Source organism: Pezoporus occidentalis, unplaced genomic scaffold (genome assembly GCF_034315485.1).
Source record: "Pezoporus occidentalis ecotype Australia unplaced genomic scaffold, CSIRO_AGI_Poc_V1 ctg130, whole genome shotgun sequence".
In the NCBI taxonomy this organism is placed as follows: Eukaryota; Metazoa; Chordata; class Aves; order Psittaciformes; family Psittacidae; genus Pezoporus; species Pezoporus occidentalis.
The window spans coordinates 315855-343041 of NW_026913104.1; the positions used below are offsets into that span (position 1 = coordinate 315855).

General features: G+C 54.8%; 3 protein-coding genes across 5 annotated transcripts in view; 1 reads left to right on the forward strand and 2 right to left on the reverse strand.

Annotated features, from left to right (window-relative positions):
• Positions 1-27187, reverse strand: part of UBE4A (ubiquitination factor E4A) — a 130252-nt gene that overhangs the window by 66057 nt on the left and 37008 nt on the right. The window lies entirely within an intron of this gene.
• ZBTB16 (zinc finger and BTB domain containing 16) overlaps positions 1-27187 on the reverse strand; it is a 70435-nt gene that overhangs the window by 12557 nt on the left and 30691 nt on the right. For all 3 annotated transcript variants that reach the window (XM_062608589.1, XM_062608588.1, XM_062608587.1), the window contains exons 3-4: positions 15688-15785; positions 7223-7309 (exon numbers count right to left, since the gene is read on the reverse strand). In XM_062608589.1, the coding sequence (XP_062464573.1) occupies positions 7223-7309; positions 15688-15785 (185 nt within the window). The remainder of the gene's footprint in view (positions 1-7222; positions 7310-15687; positions 15786-27187) is intronic.
• The window catches only part of SIDT2 (SID1 transmembrane family member 2), a 553125-nt gene that overhangs the window by 5220 nt on the left and 520718 nt on the right, over positions 1-27187 (forward strand). The gene's annotated exons all lie outside the window — the stretch shown is intronic.

Here is a 27187-nt window from a genome sequence, read left to right on the forward strand (position 1 = left end):
TCCCAGATTTCCTCTTCCCAGTCGGAATTCGGAGTGAAACCAGCTGAGAAAACAATCTGACTTTCTGCAGAAAACCCAGTGTATTTTTCCCATTGCTTCCTGAAGCAGAGTTAAACTGACGCATTAGAAACAGCTTCATCTTTAAACAAAGACCTTTGGCGAGGAGACCAAACCCTCACCCAGCATTTCTGGACCACCATGAGCACCCTCCAGGTCTTTCTGGCCAAAGATTCTCCACCATGAGTGTTTGCCAATGGGCACGTCACGGTGGGCACATGCTTTTCCCTGCCAGGAGGGTTTTAGGGGATAGCACATGCTGCCCCTGGTCAGTGGCATTACATCCTGCTCTCTGTGGTGCACTGTAGCATCCCACCTCATGGGAGACCACCGTCAGCACCATCACTACCACCATCACCACCACCCTGCTTGGCACATCCCGCCCGTCACCCACCCGCGCCACTCGTGGATCTCTCCCAGCCAGGCTGGCACCACTCTGGCATCCTCCGTCCCTGTGGAGCCCTGGTTCACATCGCAGCTGATGAAATGACCCTTTTGCTGCCGCGAGGCACAAAGCGGGGATTCGCAGCATCTGCTTGTGCTGCTGCACCCCCATCATTAAGAAAAAGAGAGAGAAAAGATGAAAAGGCCCCTTGGTAAACCCGGGGAGCCGCGAAACGGCCCCGAGAGCAGCCTCTGCCCCGTTTCTTGGGGGGTTTTGTGTAAAGTGGGGAGACGCGAATCCCGGGGGACAAAAGTAACTGCTAAGGTAAGTTAAACCTTGTCGAGATGAACTTTCCTGCTACTTTTAATTAAAAGTTCTTTGGAATTAAAAAGGACACTATTCAGGAAAGGCTGAAAAAAAAATTCATTGACACCAGCCCGCCCCCCTCCCCTTTTTCCCAAGGAAAAGAAAAAGCTGTTTTTGTGTGTCTGCTCACCCAGCCCGCACTGTACAAAAGGAAGCGGATTTGCAGCAAGACACATGAGATGACCTCCTGACCCCGAGCCGCTGAAAAGTCCTCAATGGCATAAATACCAGATAATCAATCACATACCAGGAGGGCCGGTCCCCCTGCCCTCGCCCCCGCCGCCGGGTTTATGAGAGATGCACTGTAAACGGACACCGGCTCCTGACGGGAGGCCCCTCTCGGCATTCCTGCGCCGGACCAGGAGACCCCGGCCGCCTCCTCGCCCGCACTTATCCCTGTTCTATAAAGCCCCTCGAGCATCCTCCAGGATCACCCTGGACCGCGATGGCCGGAGTGTGGTTTCCTTCCTGCTCCAGAGCAAAACGAGGAGCGAAGGGGTCTGAGAGCCATTGCTCTGCGCTCCAGAGGGATGGCAAGGTCCTCCAAGCCTCCCCAGGCAGGCACACGGACAGCACCAAAGAGAACCAAGAAGCCAGCTCCATCTACAGAAAGCTTTGCTTTTTGGGGGGCTCGCTTGCTATTTGAAGCCTTTATGGCTCTAGCACTGACTGTACCAGGCTGATTTCCCTTACAGGGTCTCCAACCAGCCTCCCAAATGTGAGCAAAGGAGGGCAGCCACATCCCCCCGTGCTTCAGGGGCAACAATGGACGTCCAAGCTTTCAAGGGAGGGAAGGGGAAAAGAAAATGCTGAGATACTGCCCTGGTCCAGTTAAATGGGAGCCATTCAGCAACTAAATTTGATAATGCTTTTGTCCACGGGTCAGAGGTTAAATATGTTCACACTAATCCCCTTCATCTAGAATTAAAGGACAAGAAAGATTTCTCCGTAGCTTAGCAAAAGGGCTTTTCTCATCGCGCTCTAAATAGTATTTGCACAGGAAAATTACAGGCTGGCCATTGGCCGCCACTTGTGCCACAGCTCTGCCACGTTCCCATCTCCCTGCTTGGTGCTGGCAAATCCACACGAAGCCCGACCTCACCGCGCTTCCCCATGAGCCCACCTTGCAGCGTGGGGAATCACTGAGGCCGTGGTGCGGGAGGCAGGGAGATTCCCAGTGTCAGGAATGCACGCCAGGACTCGGATTTCAAGCGCTGTCACAGGACATTACTGTCAGACAAAGGGGCTCTGTGCTGCACCCCCAGCACCCACCACCCCGAGACCCCGCAGAAGCCGGGGCCAGCAGCACACATGGAGGTGGCGGGGTCAACCCAATGGACACAGCACTGCTGCTGGGACAGTCAGTTACGCTCCTGAGTGATGAAGGCTTCCAGTGGGCACAAGCCACAAACCTGCAGAGGTGCCCCTGGGAGCAGGTCCCCAAATCCAGTTTTCCCAGCTCTGCCAAGGATTCCCCCGGGCACTGCCAGTGTTCAGAGGTGCCTGGAACCAAGTCTTTGCATCCACGTGCAGCAGTGAACCAGGTTTGTTTCCTAAGCTCAGGAGCCACAATTTGAACCAGTACAAATTTTCTCCTCTCCAGTGCATCAAAGGCACCCAGCATCGTCTATAGGAACCGTGATCCTTGCATCAAAACCAGATCTCATCTCAGCCCTGTGCCTGCTGCTTGCAGCCTCCTACAGAGGTGTTAGGGGACATCAGCACACTGGGGGACCGCACAGGGGCTTTGGAGCACTTCCATACCTGATCATCCAAAATCCACACTCACATCCAACAGACAATCCACAAAGCACGGTCTGGGCATCACCGTGCAGCGTCGCCTGTGCTTGTGCTCCCTCCCCCAGCTGGGACCATGGAACAGAGCTGAGCATGGAAGGGATAATTACCTCTAAGCATACTTAATACTACAGTGCATTAGCACTGGCTATGGAGAAAAATGCTATCCCGTGTATTTCCCCCAGAAGCCCCATTGAGCTGCGCTCCAGAAACTCCCCAGAGTCCCGTCAAACAGTAATAGAAAGTCACAGGCAGCCTGGGAAGACACTGGGTTGGTTTCGGCAAGCAAGTGCCCTGGCTGCCCACGGTTGGGCACTGCTCCGATGGAGCCATGGGAGAGGATGTGGAGAGACAGGAACCACATATCCCAAACCCCAGTCACCCAGAGCAGGGACACTGCAGACGGCTGCTGGTGCCATCAGAGGCAGAGGAGCATCCCGGCAGATCCCATGGCTCACGGTGCCATGCTGAGCTTAAGGCAAACAGAATTTATGCTTCAACATAATTTATGGCTCGTGTCACCCAGCTTCCATGCAACCTTCCACTGGCTTAAAATCCTTAATTTCCAAAACTGAGAAAACCAGCACAATGTACATCAATCGCATCACTGGTGTTTTTAGGTGGGTACCACTTGGAGACTGAGAAACTGAAGCAAAAGAAAGGACATAAAGCAAATACGTAACAAATTGGACTAAATATTAATTTGCCCTGTGTGACGGTGCAGCTCCGGCATGGTACCCCGTCCATCTCCTCCGGGTTCCCAAGCATCCCCTGTGCAAACCCAAGACCACAATAGGGTTGTTGGAATGCTCTTCTACTAGAAAACACTGAGTGCTCTGGTATTAAAAAAGAGAATAGTGAAAATAAATCAGGGCACCACCTCAGTGTGCGTTTAGAACAGGAGCAGAAATTGCTTTGGGGGTAAAAAGTGGTTAAAGCCCTGCCAAGGCAGAGAGAAAGGCTGAGCTTCTTGAGGCTTTCCACAGAACCCGGTGCAGGGCATCCCACCGACACCACCGCTTCCTTGCCCAGGTTCTTGCTCCTGTGAGCCGGGTTTTTCTCCCTTTGTACCTCTGCTTCTACCGCACGACTGTTTTGAATCTCTGAAATAATGTGACAAGTTAATGATGGCACAATTATCTAAATGTTTAACAGACATGTTATCTAAGTGAATCCGATTGAGATTCCATCCCGCTGACAATAAACATCAATGGGAGAGCAGAAAGTGATAGGCAAATTATCGCCAACCCTGCAATTTCAATGCTATTAAATTTGGAGGAATAACAGCCCTGAGGCCTGTAAACTCTGAATAAAATAGACCCTTGTGTTTGGCCAACTATTAAATCAAAACGCTACCAACATCCCAGCAACAAAAAAAAACAAGGAGGGGGGAAAGGGGGAAAGATTTATAGCTTTTCAATTTTCAGTTACACGTTGGTTTTATTAACTCTTCTCTGATGCCTGCGTCCCGGTGCAGGCATCGCCGGGCAGGGGACGTGGGCAGGGGATGACGAAGGCTCCCACACACCCTCCACAGAGCAGCCGGGGGCACGCTGACCCCACAAGTCAAGGAGTCAACTACCTACCGAAGAACAAGCACTCGGTACTGGGTGTCGAGCACGCCCATGTGCAGTGGGTCGGGAGCAGAGCCTCCCTGCCCACTGACCGCCCCATGCACATGCTCGCCCGCGTTAACTGCCTTGGCACACGGCAGGAAACTCCAGACGAGTCACCTCTGATATTTATAAAGCCCGGAGTCGAGCCCAAACCCATTAACACCATCATGGGCCTGCGAGCACCCCTGCAGCGCTGGCCGGGGGTTCTCAGGCTGCCTTCCCAGTGCATTTCTGTTTTTCCTCTACATTTTAGGAGAAGGGTAAGGAATTTTCCACGCTCCCCCCTGCAGCGTGGCACCGAGTACGCGCTGCTGGAGGATGAGCCAAAACAGTTGCTGCTTTTCCTATTGCCTTGGGATGGGGGCCAAGGACAGTGAATGCCCGGAGAGGGCGTCTCAGCCCTGAGCCTGTGGGGCTGGAACAGGCACAGCAGCTCCGGGACTGCACACAGAAACTCTTCGTTCATTCGTTCTTATTGCTTTTACTGTGCCTCAGAAAGCAGGGCGGAGGTTTACTGCTGTAAGAGACGGGCGGTGGTTGATACAGCACATGTACAACAGGCTGCCTTCACATCTTGCTCTATAGTTCAGAGGACCGATAAGGGCAGTAGGAAAAGGTAAGTGTAATAAAGGGGGTCCTGGGTCCTAGATCCTGACTACTTGCCCAAGAAACAGCCCCACTGCTGACAAGAGACCCCAAGAACCCTTCAACATGTCCACCCCTTGCAGAAAAGATTGGCAGCAACCAGTGCTGCATCCTCCCCTAAACACCCTGTGCCAGAGCCATGTGTGTGCATTCAGGCAGCCTGTACCAGATACACCTCGCTCAGTTCTTGATGCCATCTTTGAGGGAATTCATCTCTATCTCTAGCAAAAAGGGCTAATTTTTCCCCTGGAAGGGTGGAAGGTCTTTTGCCAACGATCCTGCTGCTAAGGGCAAAGGGAGGACGCCCAAAAAACACCCGTTCTGGCAGATGCCGTTATTTAGGAACAGGGTTAATTATAGCAGTGGCAGGGGAGGGATGTCTTCTGTGCCAGGGCAGGGCTCTCTGCGTGCCACCCGAGGAGAGGAAGCGATTCATTCTGGCTGCCCTGGCCACCCAGCCCTGCTCTGCCACGTAACTGAGCTGCGCTGTTGTGCTTCCAGCTGGAGGCAGTGATGATAAACCAGCCCCGCACGGGTCACCGTGTCCCCCGGGCTCCGCTTCCCCATCGCCCTTTGAGCTTTGGCATGCTCCAGCCCCAGGTTCCAGCAACCGAAGGGGCTTTAATCTCTGCAGGAGTGCCAAGGTTGGTAGCAAAGCCACGTGGCTGCTCCGCATCTGCCGGATGGTTTTGGGTGCTGTCACTGCTAAAGAGCTGTTCAACAGCCGGGCTCCCACCTGGGATCCTCAACAGGTCTGGGAAGTACACGGGACCGGGGAGCTGTGTGCTTGGCTGCCTGTAAGTCCCTGCCTGGGCTTGGCCACTGATCCCTGAGCAGAGCCAGCCTGCTCAGTTCACTGCCCCATCACAAGCCTCTTCCTCCTCCTCACCCTACAGTACACACGGCTCTTCAAAAGCCCCTGAGCCGCAGAGCCGGCCTCCAGCCGCACGACACGGGATAATAAGGAGAGCAATTACTTTACAATTTATGAACTGGTGCCGGGGCAGTGCCGCTCCCAGATCGGGTGACAGCCGGAGCTATTCCCACCCGTTGACACAGCACTTTGCATCGCTGCTCAGGCCTCAGCCCCCGGCCGGGCTCCCCGTGCCAGCCCCGCGGCCGACCCACCGCCGCTAGTGGCATTTGTCAGGGTGTTCGGTGCTGAAAGCCGAGCCTGTGCTCAGTTAAACAGCTCCCGATATAGCCTGAGGAGGAGCGGGCGCTTTGCCCTGCTCCAGCCTCTTTTGGGGAGGTTGAACGGGCTCCACCTGGGACCCTCCAGCCACGAACTCTGCTGTGCCCCATAGCAAACCCTTCCAGGGCAAGGCGGCCTTTGCAAGGTGCATAAAGAGCTCCTTGTGCTCCGTGATGGCTGAAGGGCTGGGAAGCGCAATAGGTGGAACGTGGCAGAAGCCAACCGCCAAGAGCCATTTGGAAAGGGACAGGGTTTTGCTTGTGGAGGCAACAAATTACCTTGCTTTTGCTGCAATATCATTTCCCACGTGCATGCATTAATGCTGAGCAATAAACACAATGGTGCCGCTCAAACCAGTGCCTCAAACCCATGTTTAAGTGGAAGAGGAGATGGGAGCACAGGACAAAGAGCTTTCCTGTGCACAGCAGGGTCCAGCCCTCCTCAAACCCCAGTCCTTGGGTCCTATGAGTGGCTGCACACCCACTGCCCAGACCTATCACCCAGCAGACCCTTGCAGCCATGTTCACAACAGACACCTCATGGCAGCACCACAAAACCTCTCCAGATGCAGCACATTTGTTCCTAATAATGCTCTGGAAAACAGCAACAAACCTATGGGCACACGCTGGGATTTACAAATCATTTGTAACTCATCACTCATAGGCTCCCAAGCAGCCAAACAGTCCTGAAAAGGGTATTTATCCCTTGGGAAGTTTCTCTTAAACCCTTGCAGTAGCCACATGCTGTGATGCTGGTGGAATTTTGGTGCATGTGGCTTAAAAACCCCAGGGGCACTGTTGTGTGGTGCAAGGATGCTTGGTTCAACCCCGGAGATGGGTTGCGCTCCTCCTGCTACCAACAGCACCAGCGTGAGCTCAGCAAAACCAAAACCCAGTCAGCAGCAAACATCCAAGCTCTAAAGGTTTCCCTGACAAATGCCACACGCAGATTTCAGTGTAAGTACAAACCCACTTCCAATTAAGAGTTCAGCAGAGAACGCAGCCGACTTACCTTAACCAAATGGAAGGCACGAAATGGAGCTGGGCAGGTCAGAGGTGGGAACTGCAAAGGGCTGAGCTCTCCCTTGGGCAAAGGGTTCCAAAGGCAGCCCAAACATTAAACTTGTTCCTAAGCAAAGGATGGAAAGGGAGGGCCACGTACCTGTGTGCGTCTGCCTGTGCGTCTCCAGGGCATCTTCCTTCGAGAACTGGGCGCCGCACTGATCACAGACCAGGGCTTTGGCACCCGCTGGGGAGAGAAAGGAGAGAGGAGGGTTACTCAAGGGATGTGACTGCGGCCACCGGCACCGCTACAGCCACAGGACCTGTGCAGTGGAGAGGCCTCACATCTTATATCCCTTGCACAGCCATGGAAAGCAGTGCTGAGCTTAACCATTAACATTATTATAATTTTTAAATCATTAAACATCAATGTGTTCACTAACACTGTTAACCCACCCAATTGCAACTGGTTTCCTGCCCCTTCCCATTGCAGTCGCCGTTGCTGGTACTGGAGGGTGGTACCCAAGGATGCATCTGGTCAGGTGGTACCCAAGGATGCACCTTCGACTGCCAGAGAGAGGTGCGGTATGGGGGAGTTCTTAGAAAATCGCTATCAACACGTGCTGCTAGTTCAGGCGAGGAAAAACAGGATGCCCAGCAGCAGATAAGTAACTTCCAGATAAAAACAGATTAACGATACAGGCCACATCCGAAGCACCACTGCGGGACAAAGCCATGGGCCCGCTCCTTAGATTTCAGGGTTTGATTCATCTGCTGTGAGGAGCTGAGTGTGACAGAGCAGCCTCTGAGGTGGGGGCACTGCTCCGCAGCGTACCATGCCACCCATTTCCAGGGGTCCAGACAGCATCTCCCATCCCCTTCCACCCCTCTTGGGGTGGGATTTGGACAAGGGTGCACAGAAAAGGCGACAGGGAGAGAAGGAGGTATCATGAGCTGCATTAAAAAGAGAATTCCTTTGCCTTTAAATTGTCTCAGTAACGGCTGGCTCTCAGGCAGAAATATTTGGCAGCGGTGAAATTAAAAGTGATAAATTTTCTCGCCAAGTGCTGATCGATAATAGAGGTCTCATCTGTTAATCAATATGACAGTCTGCCTGTTTACTGTGCATATGTTGTTCTCCGCCGCCCTCGCCGTGATGTCAAGTTTGCATTCAAAACAACCCGGGTGTGCACGGGCCACATGGCCCATCAAGAGGGGACAAGCACAACAAAAAGGGCTGTGGGGCACCGTGGGGAGGGTGGTGGGGCAGCTTCTGCATGTGCTGCTGGGCAAGGGGATGCTCTCGGGGATGTGGGATGCTGTGGGGATGTGGCTGCTGCCCGTGGGCTCCTCTCTTCACCCACAGCAGAGAGAGGAGCGTGGCCACAAAGGGCACCGAGGACTCCCGGGATGGCGAGGGGCTGGGGATCGATGGGGCAGCGGCCATGGGCTGCCCCCCCCCCTTCCCCGCAGCACAGGCGATGTGCAGCCGGCAGTTGCCTAGGCAATGACTCTCCATCGCCACTCAATGCTCCCAGCCCCACCGCGGCGAAGCGTGATCCACGAGGATGCAGCAACGTGTCACAGCAACAGGTCTCAGGGGCAGTGCATCCCACTGGGTGCAGGGGGTCCTGTGCCCAGTCCTGGCTGAACGTGGGGTTTGCTGCTGCTCGCCCCACTTCTACATGGGGTGAGGGGGGAGGACACGTGTGCTGGTGCCCCCCAAACCCACACAACTGGAGGGACAGTGGGAGCCCACAGAGGCACAGCAAGGGAAGGGGAAGGCAGCCAGCATCTGGCCGTGGGGTGGTGGGGAAGGAGAAGGGGGGGGGGGGAGGCAGGAAAAATTCCTGGCAAGGCGAAAATAAACAGGGCTCAGGGCGGGAGGAGCTGGGCGCGCTCACTTACGTAAGGAAGCACAGTGTGTACCAAAACAGCGGACCCAAAAAAAGCCGGAGCTGTCAGAACAATGAGTACAGACACGGGGCATTTTACAGCAGGCGCTGCCGTACAGTTTTATTTACAGTACCTCTTATCAGCGCGGGAACAGTACGCCGCCTGCCAATTTCCAAAGGCCAGGACTGCGTGTTCTTTCCCTCAAGTAGATGTGTACTCCAGGCCCGGGAATTTTTTTCTCTCTTTTTTTTTTTTTCTCATCAGCAAAACAAAACCTGATACGGAGCCAGGATTCCTGTAATGTACACACGCTCGGGAGCGGGGGGAGCGCAGGAGGAGGAGGAGGAGGGAGGGCGGCGATTGAATATGTAAATAGTTCAAGGTTAATTTTACTATGTGAGTCACCGGGAAAAATGTCATCCAACATCTGAGCTTATTATAACAGGGCTCAGAAAAAAACCACCGCGGCTCGCTGTTTGTTATTAAAAGGAGCAGGACATGTTGGAAAGCAGCACATCCACAGCCCGTGTCACGGCTTTCTGCCCCCCCCATGCTTTAAACGACACCCATCGAAGCCATTAGCCCTCCGAACGTAAGCACACGCTCAGGGAGGGTATTTTTAGCGAGCGCCTCGTATCGCCTACACTACACAGATATGTGGGGATGATCTTCCCAACGGGACGGAACGGGACTCCGCGTGCTGCCAAGGATCGGCCGTGTTCCGGCGCGAGCCTCGCGGTTGGCACCAGCCCCCCCGCGTACATTTATATCCGCGCGAGAAAATTTATAGCTTGTGCCTCATAAAGGTGCCCGCGCCGCGCGGAGCCACGATGTGCAGAGTCATCGCCGCCCCTCGCGCTCCCTGCCAGGACCACGGTGCCCCCGGCGCAGCGGTTCCGAGGGGCAGCCCTGGCCTGAGCTAACAGACCCCAAGAGAAAGGCAAAGGAGCAGCCCAGCAGCAGTGGGGCTTAAGGCAGCGCTCAGAAACAGGATGAGCACCCAAAGGGCATCCCCATGAGCTGAGTCGGGCACCATCTGCAGCCCCCTCCCCACAATCCGGGCTGAGCTGGATCTGAGATCAGAGCTCCTCCGGTTTTAGCCGCTATCATCGCAACAGTTCCTCCCAACACCCATTCACTTTTATTACTTTATTGGGGACCAGAAACAGGCTCTCCAGTTTTAGCACTTTGGATGGTAGGAAGTAGTAAAACATCCCAGAACTGGCTAAAAACACCAATGCTTCACCCACTTGCCCTTGCTGCTGCCCGGCCCCTAACTGGGGTCTGCAGCCCCTCAATGGCCATAGCTTCCCAGCCCTCTCCCTGCCAAGGAGCACAGCAGAGGGGCCAGGCACAGCCAACGCCTCCCGCCCCTTCCCAACTCAATCCATCCATGCCCCCATCCCTGGCCATGAGATCAACATCCATGGGGCTGGAAGCCAATGAGCTGTAGGGAGAGGTGCCCTGACAATACAAACTGTATCCAAGGAGAAAACAAGGGAAAAGGAAAACGATTTGTAGGGAGCATCCTTTGGAGGAAGAGGATGGGTAAAGTGGGAGGAAGATAGGAAATAGGTGAGGAGGGTGGGGGAGAGGACCCAGACCTTCCCCACCGTGCTTGCAGCACGCCGGCACTATGCAACATCTATGCCCCTCCCTCCCCCAGCACAGGGGATCGACAAAAATTTGGGATCATATATTATTAACAGGCTGTAATTGGTGAGAAGGTGGTGGGGGGCGGAAATATGGATTAAAAAAAAAAATTGCCGAGTAAATTTATGCACTGTCGTCGCTTTACTACCTAATTAATTCAGTAATTTCAAAAACAATTTTATTTATGTTCCATTTACCACATCAAAAGTGCAAAGAAAAAAAAGCACCAAACCACAGCGTTGCTAAAATAATACCTCAAGGCGTCTATTTTTAATCAGCAAAAGGGAAGCAAAGGGGGGAAGCAGCAGTGGCGTGCCCGGTGCGTGTGCAATCTCTGCCGGGCAGACCCCCAACCCGGGCACGGCGCAGCCGAGCCCTCCGCCAGCGCCTTCCTGCCTGCCCAAAACAGCGCTCCTCAAAAAAACACAAATCCATAATGGCCTGAGGCTCCTCTCCAATCTATTTTCTGCTCAGCTGGTTTTAAATGAAGTTATTATGAGTCATTAAAACACCCGCAAGCCTGTGGAAGTCAGCCAATTACAATTTTAAATTTAGCCTGTTCTCTACCCCATTCTCTTGCTTTCTTCTTTTGCCCACATCAAGCTGCTTTTTGATTTTTATTATTGCTGTTATTATTATTATCATCATCATTTCCCTTCTCCCCTGTTTCACCCGAGTGCAAGAGATAGCCGTGAAAATCTCTACACCAAAAAAACGTACCGGAGAAACCCAGGAAGGGCCAGAAAAGGATGGAGCTGTGGAGCAGGCTTGGATTTAGGAGGCAAAGAGCTTCACCTCCTCTTCTCCCAGAGTGCTATCAAAAGGCAATAATTGGATATGGGAAAAGGAGCCAGGCGCAGGCTTCAGGAGGTCCGAGGGACTCCAGAGCTGAGCCCGATGCCCAGCTAAGCCAGCAGATAGGATAAGCCCAGGCGTGCCACCGCTTCGCCATCACCGCACGCCTTCCTCCCCGGCTTCAGGGAGGGACCGGGGGGTCTTGGTGGTTCTCCTGGCCAAACACCACAATCATCACCTGAGTGAACGCAGACCACGGGCAGCTCTAACGGGAAGGATGCTCCAAGCACCACCTCATGCATCAGCAAGGCTGGGGAAGCACCTGGAATGATGGGGTGGGGGCTCGGGGTGAATGACAGGGGACCACCAGCAACATCACCACCAAACCCTTGCCAGCCCCATCAACCCCACGCCACATGGCGATGGGTGGAGCAGGGGGCATTTCCATGTACAGATAGAGAAAAGCATCCTGATTTTGAGCCAAGGAGCCATAAGGGGCCGGTTCCTGCACCATTCCCCCCTCTCCTCCGCTGCTCCCTCCTCTTGGTGGGTAAAAGATGACAAACCCCCTCCAAAGCCCTGTCAGCCCCGCTCGGCGAGCGAGAGAGCACGGCGCGTACTGCACAGCCCATAAAACTCCAAACAGCCTCCAGACACTCCTGCAATCGTCCTCCATCAAAACACTTTGTCTTGCATACAGAAATGCGGCGGGGCGCCGCGCGGAATACCAAATCAGCCCGTGACGGTGCGGGGAGGCGGCTCCTTGGCAACCGGGGGGGCTCCGCAGCCGCGCGCTCGACAGGAAACAAAATCTGTCAAGCCTGTTGGGCAAATGATAAACATTAGTGGTATTAAAGGGAAAAAAACACACCACAAAAGCCGCATAAATGGCTGGCGAGTGCGTGGGGAGGGATGCGCAGGGGCGGGCAGGGATGGGGGGCTCTTGCCCCCCATGTACCCCAGGAAAGGGGGGGCTCCGGCACTGCAACCCCGGGGGAAGTTTGGGAAGTTTCCCCCACCCATCAGAAATGGCAGCGATGGCCACGCACGTTTACTGGTAACAAGGCAGAGGGATGCCCCTGGGGTGGCTTTGGTATGGGGAGCACAGCGACGTGAGGGGTTTGGGCTCCCCGCACCAAACCCATCGGGAACAAGGGACAGCCGAGAGGGGGGGTGGGGAGAGGTGGCAGCGGGTGAAAAATCAATGTGTTTCATCAGGTAAGGGCGGCGGGGGGGAGCAAGCCACTGGCTCCGAGCCAGCGCCCGGGTCCAGGAACCCAGCCAAAACAGGAGCTCAAAAGCAAACCATATTCTTCTGGTCTCAGCTCAGGCTCTCGAGGCAGAGAGGATGGGGAGGGAGGGAGGGGAGGTGGGGGGAGAGAAATGTATTTTTCATCAGCCAGTGTATAATTTATAAACAGCATTAAACAGTTTTTGTTTTCTTTCTTCCTCTCCCCCGTGTGCGCGGCTTGGCCGGCAGTCAAGCCTGCATTAATTTCTGCTGTGGGTACAGTGTGTTCTTGGATGCACATCTGCGGATGATCATAAACGCGGGAACGCTGGCAGAACATCCAGACCTGCCGGCAGGCCGCTGACATCACCCGGGACCGAGCGCGGGACGCCGGCCAGCCGCGGCGGGGGGGACGCCTGCCCCAGAGCCACCGCCGGCCGGGGCAAGGGGCCTGAGCTGCCATCGCCCCACCGGCACCACCGGGGCAAGGGGGTGGCAATGGGGTGAGCCCCCCCCCCCAACAGCAGCGCTCTCCTGCAGCCCCTCCTAAGGGAATGGGATGAACCGAGCACATTTGGGTGCAGAGGGAAGCCCTTGGCCATATGGGCAGGGGGCTGCGGGTGTGCTGCCTGCGTGCTGCCCACCTGCATCCCTGTGCGCTGCTCGTGCTTGCCCCCGTTCATAGGGATGCCACGGCAGCCATCTCCGTGGCAGATCCTTCTGATGGATGAGAGGCAAAGCAAGTGGGGTCCGAGGCAGAAACCTGTCTTGCTTCCTCCCTGTCCTGGGGAGTAAACCCAGCTCAGCACAGGTTGGGTGGTGACTGGCACCCCTGAATGCCAGCAAGTGCACCCCCCAAGTATCTGCTTCATAGAAGTGAGTGGTGGCACCAGGACCAGCCTCCCTGGGTCAAAGCTAAGGCACGTCTCAACCACACCACCACGGAGCTGTGTTCTCCACCTCCACTTCATTTTCCAGGGAGGGGGGTGTCTCAACATTGCCTTTACCACTTTGGGAGCGCAGGGCTGCAGGCGCCGGGCAGCAGGCAGGGAAAGGCTTTACCGGCATTAAAGGCTTTCCGTTTACGCTTCCTCCTGGAGTGTAAACATTCGGCTGAGTATTTACCTCGCACCTACAAGGCCACAGCGATAACACCACCGAGCACCCACCGCGCTGCGGGGGCACCACAGCCCCACGGGCTGGTCCCCAGTTTAAATGCTCCTTTACCATCAGGTTTCTCCCGTAAACACTCGCCAACCTCTCCTAAACACAGCATTTGCTGCCTTTGGCACAGAGGGCTGCTGAAGGGGGGCACCTGCCATCACCATGACGTGGACCTCCCAGTTAAACCCACCGCCCACGGGCCCCCTCAGAGCCCCCGTGCCGCCGCTCTGGCACAGCCCCGCTTCATCCCGGGCCGGCCGAGGGGGGAGGCGAGGGGAGAGGTGCAAAGGTCTCCTGCTTTAATAAATAACAGCGCTGGAATCCGCGGCGGCCGCTTGCGAGCCCTCCCCGCCCCCGCCCGCCGGACCGGCAGGAATCATAACAACGAGAGCCCCGGTGAACGCTGCGGCTGCGGCGCTTGGCTCCGCGCTCACTGTACATACTGTACCCACAAAGCTGGCCGCCCGCCAGCACGGGCTGCGAGCCAACGACACCATAACAAACATGAGCCGCGCGCGCCAGCGACGGGGGGGACCAGCAATGGGGGGACGAGCATCCTGCACCCCATGGACAGTGGGGAAGAGCATCCCAGGGACCAGCAACAGGGGGTCCAGCATCCTGCACCCCAGCACTGGAGGAAACCAGCATCCTGGGGACCAGCAACAGGGAGATGAGCATCCTGCACCCCAGCACCGGGAGAAACCAGCATCCTGGGGACAAGCAATGGGGGGACAAGCAATGGGGAGACCAGCATCCTGCACCCCATGGACAGTGGGGAAGAGCATCCCAGGGACCAGCAACAGGGGGTCCAGCATCCTGCACCCCAGCACCGGGGGAAACCAGCATCCTGGGGACCAGCAATGGGAGGACCAGCATCCTGCACCCCAGGCTGGGGGGGAAACCAGCATCTCAGGGAACAGCATCCCAGGAATGAGCTCCAGTAACCTGGTACTGCCTGCAGGCCCCCCAAGGAGCTGGTGTCCAACCCAAAAAGTGTTGGGGTGGATTTGGGGTCAGGGTCAGCTCCACCACCATGAAAAGCAGAAGGCAAGCATCTCTGCCCTGTGCCCCTCAGTGCAGGCAAAGGGGAGTGGGGAAAAAAGGGATATCATATTAGGGGAAAAAATAGGCAAAAATCTATTAAAAACGTAAAATACAATCTAGCTGCCTTGCAAAGCCACCTGCAAGCACAGCTTTGGCTTCAGTACCTGCACCCCAATGATTTGCCCTCAAAGGAGTGGGACAAGGGCTCCCACCTACGTTTGAGCACAGGGTCCTGTGGCCATGTGCGCTTCTTCACCTTAACCCCCTGCTGTACAAGGGCCCACGTGCCCAAACACTGGCCTTCATTGACTTGCCGAGCACAAGTCTTCCCACCAGCACAGTACTCCAGCCCTTCCCTATCTATTTAATTAAAGGGCCTGCATCATGTGAACCTGCTGGTTAGATTCATTAGGCAGAGAACGCCTAATTCCACAGCAGCTCTGCTAATGGAAGTGCGGTGGGCGCCTGTCCGCAGCGAGGGCGGCCCTAGGATGCACACGGGATCCGGCACGGAGGCGATGCTCACAGAACAAGCAGGGCTGGACCAACACAACACGCAGCTGCGTGCACGCACAGTTTGCTATTCCGAGCTGCTCAGCCCGGAAAATATTTCCCCAATTAAGGAATTGAAAACAAATTCCAAAAAAAGAAAAATTAAATCCATCAAATTACTGGGCACTGGAGGCCAAGGCTGCAACGTGCTGCCCTGGGAAGGGCACAGCCGGTGCCACATGCTTCTCCTGCTGACAGGATGTGTGAGCCCCACAGGTGCAGCACCTCAGCACAGAGGGCATCCCACCCTCCGTCCTCCATCCCACCCGTGCATCCCCATCCGGACCCACCTGAGTGAGCCAGTAAGTGCATTCGCAGCCGCAAGCTGTCGAGGAACCGCTTTCCGCACAGCTCGCATCCGTACGTCTTCATCCCACTGTGCAGCTTCCTGGGGGACAAGAGAGAGGGTTTAGTCCTCCTGTGCATGGGGAAAACTCATCCAAAACATCACTGATACTTCATGCAGCCCCCACATCGACCTGCACTGGTCCTGGTTTGAGGAGCCCTACAGGAAGGGCACGGATGGGAGGTCCTGTGTGATTCCCCATTGGCAAGGTTGCCTTCTCCTCTTTAGTGATTGTCATCATAACTATAGTTGCAGCCTTTAAATAAACCTGATGAATCTGAAATCAGGAGTTAATGCAAAGGATCTGCTGGCAAACTAGCCCCCCCCCATGCACCGAGTGCTTCTGGAAAAGGTACTGTACTCCAAAGAAATAAGAATAAAAAAAGATTTTAAGAGGTTGTTTGTATGCGTTTGTAACCGAATCCCAATTTCCATCCAAATTCAGCATGACACAACTCATAAGCAGAAACCTTAACCACCAGCTCGCAAACAGGAAACATGCCACTCACCATTTCCTGGCACCACAAGGTACAGACTGAGCTACGCCCGGGCGCCTTGCGCAACCTCCCGGCTGCATCACCCGTCCCGCATCACGCCAAGGGCTGAGCATCCCCCTGCAGCCGGGTACCCATCACCGCATCTCCCTGCCAGCTCGTGCAGTGGGTGCTGGGCTTGGCCGCAGCAGCCAGACCCCACGCTTCTTCCCTCTCTTTGCTGTGAGTATGCTGCTGCTCCATCTTTGGGTACCAAACCACTGTGGCATGCTGGAGCTCTCAGTGAACTGAAATAACCTGTAATGGGTCAGTGCTCGCAGAGACATGGGCAGGGGTGTTGCCCAAGTCAACAGCAATCAACCAACTAAGCTCCATCTCACTCCACGAGCCATCGCTGCCACCCAAGGGTGGTCCCTCTCCCTGAACAATTCCTTCTCCCAAGCACCGCTCCCCTCTAAACTACCACTCCAAGAGCATAGATGGATATGCAACACCCGGAACGGTGCTCATTGCTTTATTTCACCACATTGGTGGTGATAAACAGACTCTTCAGCAAAGCAACCCAGCCCTGTGCTCGAAGGCAGCGTTGACAAGAAGCCCCCTGGTCCCAGATGCCTCCATCCAGTGTGCTGGCTGCTGGAGCAGCCACACCTTGGCGGCCGCTCGCAGCTCGCGCCAGGCACACGTGCAGAGTTTCAAAATCGGATGCTGTAAACAGAGAAGTATTTGTATGTGTTTGAGAAGCAACACAGCAAATTGCTGCGTGCCGACCTCTGATCGCATCCACCATTTATCATCGCCCTGCAGCGAGACGAGCGTATTTTTATTGCCTTGTTGCCAAAGACAAAACAGAAACGTTCTTGTCCAAGGCTGGATGCTGAGCTGGAGGGCTCAGGCTGTGCAAGGACCTTCCACCTGGCCCACAGGGAGGTTTACCTCAGTGTCAGCTGTGCTCCCCCCCTCCAAGCGTGAGCTTTACCGGCGTGAAGCTGCCGCTGCTCCAAGCCCTAGCAGGATCATCCCTTGCAGCTGCAGAGAGCCCAGAGCCCCAAACCTTCCCCTGTTGGGTGCTGCACAGGCTCCAATTCCCCTGCAAGCATGTCCCTGTGCAAAGCAGCCACCCCTGCACCCCACCCGGCCATCCCGCTTTCCAGGGATACTGAGCAGCAGTGCGGGACCTGTCGGACCACGGGAGGAGACCCAGGGATGTTCAGCAGAGGAGCAGAAAGGGAGCAGGGAGGAAAAGAGCAGGAGTCGGTTTCAACTCTCAACTTTGCTGTATAATGTAATTATTAATCAGGCTTGTCCTGAATTCACTGTGTCATAGCGGAGGATTAAGAGTCATGCACGAATTCAGGCCAAGAAGGTTTACAATCCAAAGGATTTATCTGCCTTGCAAAAATAAATAAACCACCAGCCTCCTGACAGACTGGTGCTGCCAGCAAGTCAGCTCAAGGAGCGACAACCTCCTCCGGTTGCATGTTTAATTAGGGACATGCCTGTCACGCTCCCCCGGCTCGGGCTCAGCTCGCTCCTGCACTTAGCGCCGGGCTTAAACCACTTTGCTGGGAAGGGCGCAGCATCCCCGTGCCAGCGCCCGCCTCTCAGAGCCTTTCAGTGAATTAAACGTAATCGGTTAATTAGTCCAAGGGAAACATGGAGGTTTGGAGGTTTTCTCCAGTGAGTCTCAAGAAACAAGGCAGAAACAAAAGCACGAGTCTCCTTTCTCTGCGTCACCCAAGCCTATAGAAATAACAGCCAAAGCAACCTTGCTCGATCATGGATACCCAAAAACTGGATCAACCCAAGATCACCTTCCCAGGGGCAGCCATTCATCCTCCATGTCCATGGCGAGATGGACAACAGCACAGTCCAAGCCAGGGCATGCGGGCAGACCTCCATTCCCACCTTCGCCAGCATGGAAAGGGGAAACACAAGAGCAGGGTGCCCAAAATCTGCACGTGCCATCCCTCTCCCTGAGCCGTGTCTGCTCCTCACTGTCTTAAGGCACCAGGTGCTCGGAGAGTAATTTATTTGCAATATCTCTATCAACAAATTTCAGCGGCAACAAAAGTTTTCCGCTCAGCGCCTGCCTGCAGGACGATCTTATCGCTCGCCATCTTGCACAGTCCCTTTCAACAAGGTCTTAAAGTGCTTTATCTGCTTGGTTTCCCGGTAGCAAAATATGATTGAAACGTTCTATTTCTGCTCGCCGGATTAAGGAGATGTTGCAAAACTGCACAAAAACCTGGCAGATGTAAGCAAGGTATTACGGTTGCTTGGGCTGTTAAGATCTGAGGGGAAAGATCAATATGTGCTTCTAAAGTTGTGCCTCCAGAACCGGGGGCGCGGGGGGAGTTGAGGGTGTTAAAATACATCACAGCTCCACAAGGCTGCCCGAAGTCGAGCGCAAACAGATAAACTATGTTTTATTATTCCAACCCGATGCTGCTCCACATACTCCCCTTCTCCCGCAAGGTCCCTGAGAGTGCATCAGCTGAGAAGGCACCAGTGGGATGGCGAGCAGCAGCACCGGGGAAAGCACCTTTCCCCCTGTAATTCCCACTCAACGCAATGCTCAGGGTACCCAGAGACATGAAGATGGCCAATGCCTCCAGGTCACAGACATTCCTGGAGGATGCTCCAGCACAGAGGGACAAGGCTGCCCAGGAATCCCGGGCCAGGAACCGACCCAAGTGAGCCCTGGTGCAGGGCAAAGGGCTCACTTGTGTCCAGGCAGGACACAAAGTGGTGCTGGGGCAATGCCCCCTCCCCACCCAGCACCGGCAAACAAAAGCTGGGAGGGAGGCTGGCCCCTTGCAAGCTGCCGGTAATTAAAAGGGCCTGTAAAAGCCCTGCAAGAAGCACTTCAAAGGGACAGCGACTCCAGCGAGGCCGTGCCGTGTAAAAATTATGAGTTCTCCCCACAGGGTGCTTTGTCTGAAGGGCCGGGATCGGTGGCAAACGCTGCTGCCTGCTCCCAGGGGATGCGGGGGCTCGGCAGAGCATCCTGGAGCTGCACTGGTACCCAAAGACCCTGCATGCGGCTCACCACCAACATCCAGCATCCAAAGACCTTCTGCTATTTCTAAGGGGCTCCCATTGCCTGGCCCCTCCCTGATGCCTCTTTTGGGGAGCAGGGAGGAGACCCCCTCTCCTCCCTCCATGCCAAACAAGACGCATGGCTTTTGGCTGTTTGATTACTTTTAAGTGTACATTTTCCCCCTCAAACAGAGTGAATACAATGGTTAGGAAATTTGACAGAAAACTATTCCGAGCCATTTATTGCCTTAATGCGCACCTTTGTCCAACAGGCAGTTTTGACAGGAGCGATAAATTCCAAATTTATGTCAACAGAGCATATGTTGAACACCTCATTTCTGAGCGAAAGCGGCATGCTGCCCCATAAATCACCCTTCTGTTTGAAATGAAAGTAGATTACGGGCCCATGTTATTGAGCAGTTAGAGCCATAGTCGTATAAATCAGAACTTTTAACTCCAGGCGATCCGTTCTGCAATTAACTAAAGGGCACTTTGTCATCTCCGGGCTGGGGCGCAGCTTGGCAGGGCAGCCGGCTACCAGGGAGAGGCACAGATCCCCTCCTCACCAAGGACAGGCTCCACCGCAGCCAGGCTGTGCTCCCTACCTGTTGGGGCAGGGAACCCTGAGGCAAAGCCCAGAGCAGGGTGTGCTGCTGCGACATTCCTGGCCTCTGGACACCAGCTCCAAGGGGCTTTGGTGGTTTGCACAGCACTGGCTTCATCCCTCCCGGTCTATACTTTGGCAGCCAGCTCAAGCTCAAGCACAGCAGGGGAATCATGGGGCTGGTGCATCACAACAAAACAGCAGAGTCCCAGGAAGTTACAAGCGAGACAAAAATACACATTAGAGCAACATCGAGAATCCTGCATTGACTCAAAAGCAAAAGGCACACACAGAGAGAAATCTGCTCTCCTGAATTCTGCAGTGCATCCTGCATCTCACTTGCACCTCCCAATGCCTGTGCCACACGTCGAGACCCTCATCCCACTGCATGCCCCCTGTCCTGTTGTGCGCCCCAGGGATGTGGAGCTGGAGGATGCAGCCACAGGGGCTCAGCCCCACACGTGTCAGTGCGGGGCTGCGAGGGGCTGCAGCGGCCGAGGGGCAGGTTACTGTCTGCGGGAGCAGCAGCAGCAGCAGCACTATAAAAAGATTCAGACGCTAAGTATTTCCTTTCCTATAAAATATTCATTGCTTTGCACGAGAGCCGGGGAGCAGAAACCTCAAGCGGTTCTAACTTTGTGCCGCGGCAATAACAGAGTTTTATAGGAGCCTTCTGATTTTATTTATACCAGGCTGTAACGGTGGTGCCCTGGCGGAGGGGATGCTGCTGCCAGTGCATCCCCATCACCGAGTGCACGGTGCACAGCACTGGACACCCAAACTGGGACCAGCAGCTTCGCATCCCCAGTGCAAGCGGGTTAAGTAGTTCCCCCAAAACCACCCCACTGCCTGATTCTCACCCCGCGCCCCCCTCAGCCGGGCAGATCGATATGAAAATCGGTTCATCCCCTGATCTGTTTTATCAAGATAGAGGCGGCTGTGCCACTTCTCATTTGCAGCGGGGATCTCGTGGAAAGCCAAGGTCAGCGGGCAGCAAGCTGCCTGCAAAACCACCTCATACACCCTCTGATAGGGGCTGTACATCCGTGCCGGGGGAGGTGATGCCCCCCAACACCACTACTCATGACACCGGGTGACAGCAGCCCAGCCATGGGACTCGGCGCTGGGGCTGCTCGGCTCCCGCACGGTCACCGCTCTGCCCTCGCTCCCAGCCGGAGGATTAAAATAGCAGGAGAGCTATTAAGGGCATGGGGAAGGGGGAAGGGAGCCGAGACCTTCCTTTCGCTTTAATAAATTACGAAGGAGAAAAAAAATAAATAAATAAAGCCTACCCTCAACCCACCCCTGCTGCTCAAAACAAATATGAAATAAATCTCACAGGGGCTGGAAATAAAGATTTTACTATTTCTGAAGGGTTTTTTTTAAAGAAGGGGGTGGAGGGCAGAGCTATCAATAGAGTGCATTGGAACGCCCTGCCCGTACTGTATTTATATTTACCATGAGCTAATTTATGAGCCCAAACCAGATGCTGTGGCGTGACATCATTTCAGCATGATGCCAACGCTGCTTCCCCTTTGCTAAAGGGCTGAAGATCCCTCCTGTTCTGCCTCACCTTGCAGAGAAACCGAGCAACAACCAGCACCAGCATGACCTAAGCCCCTGCACACAAACAGATGTGAATTAACACTGCAATAGGGCAGAACCCCCCCTACCACCACCATTTACTGCCTGCCTCAGCACTGCTCATGCTGGCAGCATCTTCCCCTGGCTGCTCTGACTGGACCCCCAGAGCAGCACATGTTCAGGCCTATGGGCTGGGGAAAGACAAGCCAGCCACAGCAAACAGGGCAGCAAAAACACTATTATTAAATTTATTCCACCACCCTGCTTTCAGATCAGTGTTCAGCATTCGCTACTGAACAGGACTTCCCAGGACAGAGCTTTATCCCCATCAGTGCTGCGCTTGTGTGCCTCAGCCCGCCCAAGGATCAACAGGCTCACACCGAGATAGTGCACCAGCGTCCCACCCACTGCAGATGGACCACACTTGAACAGATCCTGCCCCAGCTCCAGACCCAGCCTTGGCTTTCAGAGCGGGATTTGGAATGCTGCTATGACACAATTCTCTCTGTTGCAAAGGACCACCGAGCAATAGAACCAAGTGGCAGCATTGCCAATACTCAAGACCAATGAGGAAAGTTCCACAACTTCACACTGTCCTCATCAGGCCTGAGCGCGGGCACCGAGGGGTTAATGCATCGCAGCCCTGCTTAGAACAACCAGCGCTAATTCAGCTCCCAAAATCATCATCCCCATTCTCTGGGCATCTGGTGACGCTGACGCACGGAGCGCGGGGGAGAAGGGAAGAGCACCGACCCTGCGGGGCTGCGCTGGGCATCGCAGCCGCTGTGACTGGCGCTGAGCAAACATGACACGGGTGTCAGAGGCGCCAGGCTCAGCGCCGCGGGAGCTCATGCTCCGGAATAGCACACAATCCCGACAAAGAGGCAAAGTGACCTTAGCGCCGAGCGCATCTGCGCAGCAGCGGCGTGATTATGCAGATGTTTGGATTCCTAATTCAGAAATAATAAGCAGTTCATGGATTCCAAGTTTAAAAATATATCCATCAGCTGGTCTCCTCTGCAGCACGCGTGCCGGTGGAGCACCAGCACGGACCGCAATGGCAAAGCCACCAGCCTCGGCCAATCATCCCTCCTAACCCCACGGCATGGTCAGGATGCCTGGCTTTGGACAACCTGCTCTAGTGGAAGGTGTCCCTGCCCGTGGTAGGGGTTAGGACTGGATGAGCTTTAAGGTCCCTTCCAACCCAAACCGTCCCACGGTTCTACGGAAAGCACTCAGCACAGTGCATCAGATGCTTTCCAGGAAGGTGCCAGGAAGGGTCCAAGGATGGTCCAGGCAGACGGGTGCTTCCCTCCCCTCCTGACGGAGCTGCTGATGCCCTTGCGCATCCCCGGAAACAGGCACAAATTCCAGGCAAAAGCTGCCTTTCCCACGAGTGGCCCAGATCCCAAGGAGTTTCACAAGGTAATCAAATATGCAAGAGATTCAACAAACTAATTTCGAGCGCACACCTGGGGTCCTCTGATAATGTCGGCTGTGCCTATGCAGCGCAAGGATTAAAATTTCATAGAGTCATGATTTCATCAGTCGCTAAACTACAAAGGATTAATTAACAGCCAGGGAAGAGCTCATGGCTTGGAAATACAGTCTTAAGGAAAGTATCTATCTCCGCTCTCCAGATGTCAGCACACAGACGAATACAGCACTTTGATGAAAACACTTTCTGATTATTAGCAACTCCAAAACACGGTGGTTTTGTGGCTAGAATTAAGGATGCCCAATCCCTACCAGCTGCTGCCAGCTCTGTGTGCCGCCCCGTGCCCTCCTGCAGCGCTGTTGCAGGCTCCTGGGATGTGGATATCAGGCACACAACCAGGTTCTACCCTATTTTGGGCATCAGCAGAGACGCCCCCTCCATCAGTGTCAACATTTACCTCCATGCTGAACCCTGCCATGCAAACCTCAAATGGACCTCTGGCACCGGAGAGGCGATGGGCGCAGCGTGTGCGGTGCGAGCAGGGAGCAGCAGCAGGTCCCCTGTCTTTCCCGGGAAGATGAATTAGGGAGCTGTCAGCCAGGGACAGCCGCAGCAGTTGTGTTGCTGTAAAGGGGCAGTAGAAGTGTCTTTGATTAATGAAACCATAACATCGGCTGCTCACAGCCCTTCTTGGGCAGGGAGAGTTGCCCTCGGATGGGCTGGAAAAGCCACACTCCAAAAGGACTCCTGGAACTTCTTCTGGCCATGGGCTGGTCTCCTCCTGCCCCCACCAGCACCACTGCCTGTGCCCGGGTCTGTGTCACCACCTCAGGAGCTCCTGGGGCTGATGGAGAACTAATTATTTCCAATTAGAAGCCAGGAGATGAACATTATGCACCTTGTCAAGCCAGTAAATTAATGCATCTGAACTGCACTGGGCTTTGGTGAGAGCTCAAAGTGCCCAGGGCAAGGAGGTGGCAGCAGGAGGAGCGACTTGGTGGCACTGCAGCCTGGGGATGGGTGAGCTGGGCATGCCAAGCCCTGGCACCGTTTGGTTTATGTCCAGTATCGGCATCAATAACCAACAACCAGCCAGGGAGCACCACAGCGGGGCTCTTCCCTCCCGAAGATGCCAAGTGCCCTCCCAAGATGCTCCAATGACAGCAAAGACCAGGATCACCAGGAACGTGGGGACAGTGACCAGGAGAACAAGGAGCACTTTCACCTGGGCTGTTTGTGCAAACCACCCGTTTCCCACCCAAGTTCCAAAGGTGGAGACACAAAATGCTCATCCAGAGGCACAGCGTTGTGCTGCTGAAAACAAGGGAGGTGCAAGTGGGGTGGGAGAGGCTGGAGCCCGGCCGAGCAGGACAGTGTCCGTGCGGACAGCCGGGATGGAGCAGTGAGCCAGGGCTTGGCCTGAGGCCAGTGCTGTCCAGCCAGCAGCAAAACCCTCCTATGGAAAACATATTTCTGGGAAAGGACCATAGGAGCAGGAGGTGTCAAATGAGCCCCGGTGGAGCTGCCAGCACAGTGCGGTGCGGCACGGCATGGCATGAGGGGCTGCCTGCATCGCCTGTGCAGCGTCTGGGTTGGCCTCGCTCCCGGAACCACACAAACATCTGCCCTGGAATCATGCTGGAAACTTGTCATCTCATGGAAGAACAATGCGAGCAGATGCCGCTGGCTGCAGGCAGGTTGCGGGCAGCGCTGCACTGGGGCACGGCGATGGGGGCACGAGGCTAGCAACTTGCTCCTCTGCGGTTTTACATCCCGCACGGGCCGGCGCGGGACCAGAAGAGCTGCCTGGAGTGCTCTGTAATGAGCTCTGCTCAGCCCATGGCTTGTTTTGCTTTAAAATAAATAAATAGGCCCCAGGCGAGCCAAGCTGGGAGCGGGACGCCAGCGCTGCCGGCACGCTCTGCTCCCCGGCCAAGAGAACGCGGCGTCCTGAAGCGAGGAGCTGGGCGTTGCTGCGGCCTCCCCGAGGAGCCTTGCTCAGCGCTCCCTCCTTCACAGCCTCACCCCCTGCCCAACGTGCACAACAGGTTCCATGCAAATTCGGGAGCTTTTAAATTATAGCGTTAATGAAAGCAAATAAAGGCAGTTAAAAGGCAATTTGCTCAATTGGTGTTAATATTTAAGCACAGCATGTGTAAAAACAAGATCGCAGAATTCGGTTTCCCCCCGAGAAACGTTTTGGTCCCAACTTTCCAGCAGAAAGGATGGAGTGCACCCAGTGACAGCTCCTAGTGAACCAGACTGCTCCAAGCCCTGTCCAACCTGGCCTTGAACACAGCCTGGGCCAGTGTCCCACCACTCTCACAGTAAAGATTTTCTTCCTTATATCCAACCTAGATCTCCTCTGTTTCACTTTGAACCCATCACCCCTTCTCCTATCACTACAGCCCCCGATGAAGAGCTCCTCCTCAGCATCCAAATGGTAACGGTAACACATTCTACAAGACAAGCCGCAACAGCAATCCAGCATCAAATTGACATGGGCAGAAAAAGGCCGTTATCCCTTCCCCTAACCAGACAGGGAGCGGGTCCTCGGTGGAGGAAGCAGTTTTACACTACACAACACAAAGGCTCCAGAACCGCTGCGGCTCCTCCGGTGTGTGAAGCACGGCTCCGGGCAGCTCGCCCCTTGGTCAGAGCCGGCGCTTGGCAATGCCCCGTCTGGCGGGTTATGATGCTCCCGCATAAATTCGCTTTCAAAACAGGAGCCGCCGGTGAATGAAACCTCGATTTCTAATGGTTGGAAATATTTTGTACACTCTGCTGCTCCCTCTGTACCCCTTTGTCGGGGCCAAGGTCTGCAGGCTAAAGCGGGTACCAAAAGACCATCTGTAGCTCCCGTCTTTACAGAGGAGTTTAAATAGGGGGATGAATGAGCACAGGAATTAATGAATGATAAAGCCGTATGGTCTCAGTCAGCCTCCTACGCCTGTATGTGGTATTCAAACCCTCCCAGCCTTCTGCCACAAAGAGAGGTTTCTAAGCTACAAAAAAAAAGGGGGAAAAGGGGTGGGGAGGTGGTGCGTGCAGGTTTTTAACAACAAACCCAGGGACTCGCCTCAAAGTTCCCACCGGGTTTCCCTGCTCCAATCTGGGGGAAAGGCAGGCGCACGTTAATGCAGAGGGGAGGGAAGAACAGGGGTTCCCCCCCACCACCACCAAACCTGCCTCCAAAACCCCCTTTGGTAGCACAATGACTGCAGCAGAGTCAGCTCAGGGCTCCTCAGTACTAACAGACTCCAGTAAGGGGTTCACACCGATAAGGGCAGGCAGGTTCTGGATGAGACACCTGGACCAACTGCACCACAATCCTCTTCACCAGCCTTTGGTGTGTCCCACCCCATCCATTTGGTACTGAATAATGGTGCCTGGTAAAGGCTAACAACCCTGAAAGGCCCAAAGGGGTGTTCAAAGCGAGGGGCACGGTGAGGGTGCACCCCATGCCCAGAGGTGCACCATTATAAAGCAGCTCCATTAAAAACACAAGGTAAGAAAGAGAAAGCTGAGGCTAGCACAGGTTTGAGGGGCGCTTGCAGATACGAAACCAACTTCCCTCCAACCCTGCTCACTGAGCATCCCCAAGCACCCAGGGCAGACCCTGACCAGCACCCACACCACATGTACCGAGTGCTGAGTGATGCTGACACGCTCCCTCTGTGGAGAAGATGCTCATGGTGCTGTGAGCTGGAGATTAACAGGTAACATCCATGGAAAGACAAGGTTTTTCTTGATGGAGTCACAGTCTTCTCTAGCTAAAGGAGAGCTCCTGCCAGCCTGAACACACTAACAAGGTAAACCTAGGATCAACTACCCCAAATCTTCTCAATTCCTATTCAAGAATCAGGGCTGCCTCGGGGCGGGGGGAGACAGCTTCTCTCCAAAGCAACCCACAAGAGGCCGAGGCAGAGGAAGAGGCAGAAGCATGGCACACCACTGGAACGCTACTCTTATTTTAAGAGCCGTCATGTGTAAAGCATTAGTGTTTTTGAAATTGCATTCTCGAGTTAATTAAATGGACCATCTTTTATACATAAAAAGTGAAAGCACGCAATTAAAAGCTAGGCGAAGAGAAAGTGCCTCTCGGAGTTGTCACCACTCCTCTGCACTCCCTGTTCCTGATGGAGCATGCCGGGATGCCACTGTCCAGGCTGGTACAGCACCGGGGACGCTGCCTGCACCACGGCAGTGTTTACTCACAGGACCCGACATCACAAGCCCTGTGCTGAAGTGAGGAGTTGAACCATCCCTTGGGCCCTTTTAC